At 31.0% G+C, this 7,788-nt stretch overlaps 1 protein-coding gene across 4 annotated transcripts in view; it reads left to right on the forward strand.

Annotated features, from left to right (window-relative positions):
• The first annotated feature begins 675 nt into the window (after nucleotides 1-675).
• Nucleotides 676-7,788, forward strand: part of LOC106464398 (rho-related BTB domain-containing protein 1-like) — a 44,128-nt gene continuing 37,015 nt past the window's right edge. For 3 of the 4 annotated variants that reach the window (XM_022392088.1, XM_013924530.2, XM_022392094.1), the window contains exons 1-3: nucleotides 676-784; nucleotides 1,680-1,756; nucleotides 3,074-3,134. In XM_022392088.1, the coding sequence (XP_022247796.1) occupies nucleotides 3,121-3,134 (14 nt within the window). In that variant the 5' untranslated portion in view covers nucleotides 676-784; nucleotides 1,680-1,756; nucleotides 3,074-3,120. Of the gene's footprint in view, nucleotides 1,100-1,679; nucleotides 1,757-3,073; nucleotides 3,135-7,788 lie in introns of all 4 variants that reach the window. The other variant, XM_022392089.1, reaches the window with a different exon arrangement.

The raw sequence follows: 7,788 nt of genomic DNA on the forward strand, positions 1-7,788 counted from the left end.
TAAAAAACTGGCGTTTACAAAAGCAGTAACATGAAACTTATTATTTAGAATAAGAATACGAATTTCGTGAATAATTATTAACAAGATTTTGCATTTGCAACATCAGATTGAAAACAGTTAATTTAAAAAAAGAACTTGTAATATTTAATTTTTTTATATAATACTGATTAGCAACTTAACTGATAATACAATGAACACATTTTCATTGTCTTGATTACAAGTGCAATAGTTTGAAATTTAGTGAGACTGTTATTTTGATATCACAATCAGTGAAATAATACATTCAAATATTTTAGCAGTCAATCATTATTTTAACCCACTGATTTTCTACAGAGATCTAAAAGAAACGTTTAAAATTTTTTTCTAGAAATATAATCCATTTAAAATGTATTTAAAATGAATAATCAAGAATGATCGAATTTCAAAACATTTTTATTTATTAATGGTAGATAACGTTTTTACGTCGTTGTTGTCTGTGGCTGCTTTAAAACATAAGATGCGACAAATGTTTTTCGCTACATAATTTTATAATATTTTAATTTATCACAAATATCTGATTCGATGTTATTTGAAAATAAAAATACATATTTTATACAACCACGAGTTATAATGCGCTAGAGAAGTACTGACGTCATGTATTTACATCCCTTGCGTCACCAAAATGACAGTCAAGAGATGAGAAAAGAATAACGTGATAACGACTGTCAACAAAAGCGAAGAAGTGACAAGTAAAGGCTACGAATTACAAAAAAACTGGAGAAACTGTAATTTTCTGCAAAATTAGGTAAGCATAAAAATGTAATAAATAACTTAAACGGAACAAGTAATTCTGCAGGAAATATCAAGTAGTGTAACGTGTAAAATAAATGCAAAAGCCCATTTGCTTAAGCCTTTGTTTCACAAGTTTCAATGTGTAGACTGTAGTGTACCTCAGCCACTGGACAAGTACAGTGGTAATATATTGCAGTTTTATGGGTAAGCCTCTGATACTAGCGGAAGAAATTGTAAAGTTGTGTATGTCGTCATAATTAACTACAAAAACTGACCAAGTCAAACTCTGATGTACATTTCTGATAAGCACGTGACTGAAAAGTAAAAGGTTAGTTAGTTTCATTATCGGTATATAGAATCTTAGAAATTTAAAATTGTGTTAGCGTTACAAGTTTTAATTGAGATTTTTTTGTAAAATATTTGTTGCACCATTTTTCCCTGCTTGAATTTTCAAGAATATATAAGTGTAATAAGCACAAATGAATTTATGGTGGTTTTATTTAATAATATTATACTGACCAAATTAGAAATGAAGTTAAGAACTACACAACTTAATGAAGACGTGTTATGTTAAAAGTAGGTCTTTTAGGCCCTAGGGTATTCATCTACAGATTTAAAGTAATATGTTTCTTCAAAATCAAAAGACAGTTTTAGGTTATAGGTGTTAGTCAACCAAGGCATTACTTTTTATTTGTCCTATGTTTGTTAATCAACCTTTTTCTTAGTTTGAAAACAAGATTGAATTGTTGATGCAGGTTTTAAAATGTACCTAACTTTTAAGGGAATATTTTTAGGTAACAATATAAAAAACAACATAATTACATATTGAAAATATAATTTATGTTTTTATTCTTTATAATAAACATTATGTAGAAGTGTAATTATAAATAAACTCTTATCATTTTTAGGGAATCATACCAATATCTTTTGTAAGTTAAACTTTGAAGATCGTATGCCAAGCTGAGGAGACATCACCCACATGCTTGTAAGACCCTTAGCCATTTTTTATAACCTTATGTTGTCAAATTAACTTAAGAAAAGCTATTGTAAACAGAACTGGTATAATATAAAAATTCCTATTAGCAAAAAATTTAATAACTGTTTATTTTCTTATAATAAAGAATACCTCAAAGTCTTTCTTTTTCAGGTGATAACCTTTTAACTTTCAGTTTTGTAATTCCACCTGATGATGAAGAGATTTTGAAAGAGGTGGAAAGTAAAACTTTTATAGTTAAACATGATACTTCAGTTTCTAAGTTTTTCTTTTTACATTATTTTTTTTTAATTTTTTACATTTACATTAAATAATTTAAGTATTTCCAGAAATAAACTAATTGTGTTGTATTATTGTCATCATTGTAAATGGGAGATACCAAACCAAAGCTTCTAAAATCCACAACAGTCTATAAATCATTAAAATAGTGTTTTATTTTCTAGTTTTGGATGTTATAATGATACTAGAAACTTATTATTAAACACATTAGAGATACCAAACCAAAGCTTCTAAAATCCACAACAGTCTATAAATCATTAAAATAGTGTTTTATTTTCTAGTTTTGGATGTTATAATGATACTAGAAACTTATTATTAAACACATTATAGTTGTAATATTTAGAATGTGCTGATTTGTAAACTTTTCTTTGAAAAATCTATTTTTTTTTATTTATCATTGTATATCTTAATGGTTAATTTGGTATGCTCCTATGTACGTCTGTAATCCAGGCCCACATTTTTATATTTACTTAACAAATTTCATATCCACCTCAAAGGCGGCTATTCACTCAATCATCACAATTCTGTAACAATAAAAAAACACTGCACATTTTTTAACTTTTCTATGCCGTTGCTATTTTAAAGCCAATATTTATTTTTCAGTAATTTTCACAATATTTGAAAAACACTTTCAAGGATGCTGAAAGTTGTAATAAAATAATAAAAGTTGTGTTTGTACCCCCAGTAGTTCATTAGGGCTTACACAATCAGGTTTGGATACAATTTGATATGTGGAGTTATGTCTTGTAAAAAAAAAAAAAAGAAAAGAAAGGTTAGGTAATCCTTTGAAATTAGTATATAATGATAATATAAATGAAATATTTGTGACTGATAATGGTTTTCATAATATTATAACCAGATAGAAGTAATTTATTATAAGTATACATATAACAGATGTTATTATGTACGAACCATGTTTAGGAAAATTAAAATTGATGAAACCGGTTGTTAATTTTGTAGACTAAATATATGAGCCTTGAAGAAATATTTTCTGAACAGTAATTTTTTATTTTTTTAAAATATATATAGGTGGCATCATCCTTTACTGTTTCTAAAAAAAGTAGGCAAGAGGCTCCATGGCAGAAAATAGGTAACACATTTTTTTTTATTCAAACAACTTTTTATTGTTTTTATAGAGAAGGAAGAATGAGAATTGGGTTAAATTACTTTATTTTGATTAAAAACAAATGTCTTGTATTGAAGTTAGGAGAATGGAAGATTTCATTTTATGATTTAAAAAAAATCTAAGGTTAATACAGCCATTGGTGTTTGTAATTCTCAACTTAAATGTCTTTGTAAGGCATTTGCATTACAATAATAAAAAAAAAAAAGATTTAAAAAATATGTTTATTCACAAAGAAAAAATATTCACAGGAAAAGAGCTGAGTGATTAATTGACTACCTATGTGCATTTATTACATCAATTAGTGTCACGTAAAATATTGATTAATGTCGTGAAAGTAATCAACTAATCAAAAATAATGATTATTATCATTTTTTAAATATTCCAACTATCCAAGTCTCGTGACAATTATCAATTAGTTGAATGTAATTGATTAATGAGCCCTTTGATTAATTGATTATCAAATCCCATTAATTGCCCATTTCTTTACAGGAAGGAATTTGAGAAAATGGTTGATGAATACCTGGGGGATCAGGGCATTATCGGTGATTAATTTTTCATTTGTTGAGGGAGGTTGGGAGTCACGACATGTTGATAACCAAAAAGCCTCTTGACGTCCCATAATTCGTGATCAGTTTCATCGTTTTGATATACGTGGAAGTTGACTTTGAAGGAAATGTTTATTAATTTTGACATTTTCTGACGTTGTCTGTCATAAATCGATAATTTAAGTGACATGTATAGCTATGTAAATATTTCATATTCTATTTAAGAAAGAATAAAAACCAAAAATAACACACTTCATGATTGGTTGAATGCCGATGTTCTGAATATAGTATGACGTTTTTGTCACCAGGTGTTGACAGGTTATAAGCATGCATTAATCCTTTTGCTTAGGTAAAGGTAGTAAATGGCAACAGCAAGAAGCTTCCACCAAGTTGGCCTCGCCTTTATATACTCCCTATGGTGGCTAAGCCTATCTCAAGGGGTGACACAGATACTTGTGTAAATTGGTACAAGTTAGTTTGTGTTTTTTTTTTCTACCCCATAAGTGCTATTTGAAATAGTCTATAACATATGGATCATTGGATTCTGGTACTCCACAATTAAAGGTTTTTATCTTAATCTGGCACAGTAAATCAGAATTCCTTGTCTTTGTCTCCTGTGGATGCAAAATAAAATTCCTCTTGTCCTTATCCTATGCAACAGTCCCAGTGTAAAAAAAAAAAAAACAACAGTCATTTATCTTTAATTCTGAAATTTGTCAATCTTTTATCAAATTCTCGAATCTTCGCACTTATTTTGCCGTCGCCTATTGTACCAGCTAAGCCTAACTAAGCTTACCTGATGTTTTGCCACAGAAGAAAATTTCTGTAAATTTCAAACAGATACAATTTAAAAAAAAATACTTTTCATGAATAAAATGAATGTCTAAAGAAGATATAAAATCTTCTCAGATCTGTGTTTTATTTATAAGTGTTTTTTGAAACTCGGCATTAAAATCCTCGTGTTCACTCCTACAGATGTTTCACGTAGCCAATTCCTGAAGATACTACAAATTACTGCTCAAAACATTTCATTTATCTATTATTGATGTAGAAAGATTAAAGTATCATCTACCAGTCATTTTTAGCCTTTAGCTATTTTTAAAGCTAAGCTTCATTGGTAATTGTTCAGATCACGTGCTGTGATGTAATGTCATAAGGCCCGGAATGGCCAGCTGGTTAGGGCGCTTGACTCGCAATCTGCTGTGGGGGCATTATAATAACTGTATTATACAGGGTCAATGGTTTTTCATTATTGCTGTATGTATTAAATTAGTCTGATATTCCACTTAGTACACACAAAATATGTTCTGTAAAAAGGCCCCGATAGATTTTTTTCCAAAAGTTGGCTGGTACACATCGCACCAGGCTGGTGTCTTTTTTCACTGAAAGAATGTTTACAATTGTCATTATTTTGTTCTTGTGCATCAAGAGTGTATGTACTCATACCAGCTATTCAACACTGGGCAATTTTTGTGTGGATTATTTAGGTAAAAAAAAAAGTAGAGTGCCAAGGCCTGTCCACTTAATTAACACGCACAATCAAAGAATGTATTAGGCCTCTTATGTCACAGATTTTCTTTTTAATTTCACCTCTGGTGTAAAAGAAAAAAAAATCTTTAACATATATATATTGTCATTAAACATTAGGTCCGCTGTATAATATCGAATAATGAATTCGACAAAATGTGTTAACATTATTCACATACCTAAATGAATTTAGGTTACTATATTAGTACATGGTAAAGTAAAACGGATTCAAGATCCCATAGATAACGAAACCGTTCTATTTTTCCAACTACCAGTTCTACCGGTACAATTTGTACAAGCTCTACGTAACTAAATGATATTAATAGGCCTAACTTCACAAATAATTAACGCCTGAACAGAAATTTTCTTAGTTACTAATTTTCTCATACTTTCGTCATCTCCAGTAATTCGTTGAATAATAATAAAAAAAAAACTCATAATTTACAGTGCTGAGCTAATTAGCTGGCTGATTCATTATTCAGTCAACAGTCTTGTGTTTTATATCGTTCAAATTGTTTCCTAAACTTTAAAGAAAATCTAAACTATTAACTTACGATACGCTCTCACACATGACATAAAAAAAAAACCCTCTTGCCAAGAAAAACAATACACAAGTCTAAATTAAAAGCATAACCTACAAAAATAGTATAGCCCTGTATTTTGATAAAGCTAACTGTTCCCAGTACTTAGAGCCGTATTTGACAAATAGGTGTTGTGTACGGTTTATTTTGATATAAAAACCGTTTAGGTCTAATAACGCGCTTAACTGGATAACGTTAACCGTGCCAAGTATTCGGAGTATCCTAAGACTAAAACATGTCAAATTTATCTTGGTAACTGCAGGGTATCCACTGGCATTCAACGTTGCAGTGTGCAGTTGTTGGAGAGTATAATTGTCAAACTGCAACCTAGTGATTTTTATTCGTATTACATTAGTTTATGAAATTGCATAAAACTTTTTCTTCTCTAACCGTTCAGTCATTGGATATTTTTGTTGTAAACAACATTTATAAACTGATCTATTTATAATAAAATATTTTTCTACCAGTTTTACGTGCAAACAGTGTTTAATACATATAAAGATCTATAAGCAACCTAGTTGAATTGATTGTTGTTGTTTTTTTAAGGACTAAGTTTGTATCTGTTGTATTGAGGCTGAAATTTTGGTTTAAGAACTTTTCGTGTGTAAATAATTAGTTCAAAGAAAGGATTAGCAACAAAAGAAACTGGTTTTAGTGTACACCTACAGTGTCATTATTGTACAAGCTATTGCCCTGTGAAGTAAGAAATTTTGATATGCTGTTCAGTCAACTTGTAGCTTAAATTAGTCACCAGGAGGGTGTTTATCTCTCAGAATTCAGTAATTTGGTGATTCGGCTTGCTTTTTTCTCACGATATTTTTGCGGCATCACGCTGTTCGTTGTAGTAGGAAGCGACTTTCTTTTCAAGAAATCGGTTTGTTTCGACTGTTCGCACACAGCTATACAAGGGATATCGGTGCTTTGCCTTCTCTAATTATAGCGGAAGGGCAGCTTGTCAACAATACCAACCGCCAACTCTTTGGCTGTTCTAGTCGAATAGTGGGATATGACTGCCACTCTATTAACGCACTCTATTTTTTCGCTCACATCATTATATTTAAGAAAGAAAAAAAACAAGTTTTAATTGCTATACCACTTTTTAAATAATAAAAATCCTTGTTTCTTCGTCAAAATTTGGGTTCTAAAACGGGCTCACCGGTTGCTCATTCGTAAGCTTCAGAGCTTGTGACGTCCCACGTTCCCCAAATCGGGGTTCGTTAACCCATTCTGTAGCTGTTTGAGCTTAAACATAAAACAATTATTTCCCAACAAATTCCGTGTAAAATATATTTCTAAATTTTCAGTTTGGAATTTCTCAACTCCTGGTGGGAGTGGCGTGCACTTAGTCAAGTCGGGTGGGTATTTAGTGACTACATTAGCCAGTGTGGGTGTGTAGACATGCACACCCATCCGTCTCTGTTGCACAAATCAATACCATCTCCATGGTAGCCCCACCTTGCGTGGAGTTCGCTCCTTCGAAGGATGTGTTATCTACCGGGGAAGAATCCCGCCTAGACGGTTCAACATACTCTCAATAGGAAAAATACGAAACAGTCGCATTTAGGCATTGTTGAGTTGAATAATCAGGCGATTGATTCTATACCATTCTGTTTTATGATCTTTTTTAACTTAAAAATAAAGCGTGTAGATCTATAAAACCTGATCAGACGCACGAGTTAGTGTAAGAACGTTAGTACTAGTTGAAAGTTCGTCGAATCTTTATACGTTTTTACTTCTTTTACCGTGATGTGAAGTAAAAAACTATATATATATAAAGCATCTATAAAACCTGATCAGACGCACGAGTTAGTGTAAGAACGTTAGTACTAGTTGAAAGTTCGTCGAATCTTTATACGTTTTTACTTCTTTTACCGTGATGTGAAGTAAAAAACTATATATATATAAAGCGATCGTTGAGGTCCATCAAATGTCATCGCGAAAGAAGCGGGGTCGCGCTAAATCGGG

This window comes from Limulus polyphemus, unplaced genomic scaffold, assembly GCF_000517525.1.
Source record: "Limulus polyphemus unplaced genomic scaffold, Limulus_polyphemus-2.1.2 Scaffold1640, whole genome shotgun sequence".
NCBI lineage: Eukaryota > Metazoa > Arthropoda > Merostomata > Xiphosura > Limulidae > Limulus > Limulus polyphemus.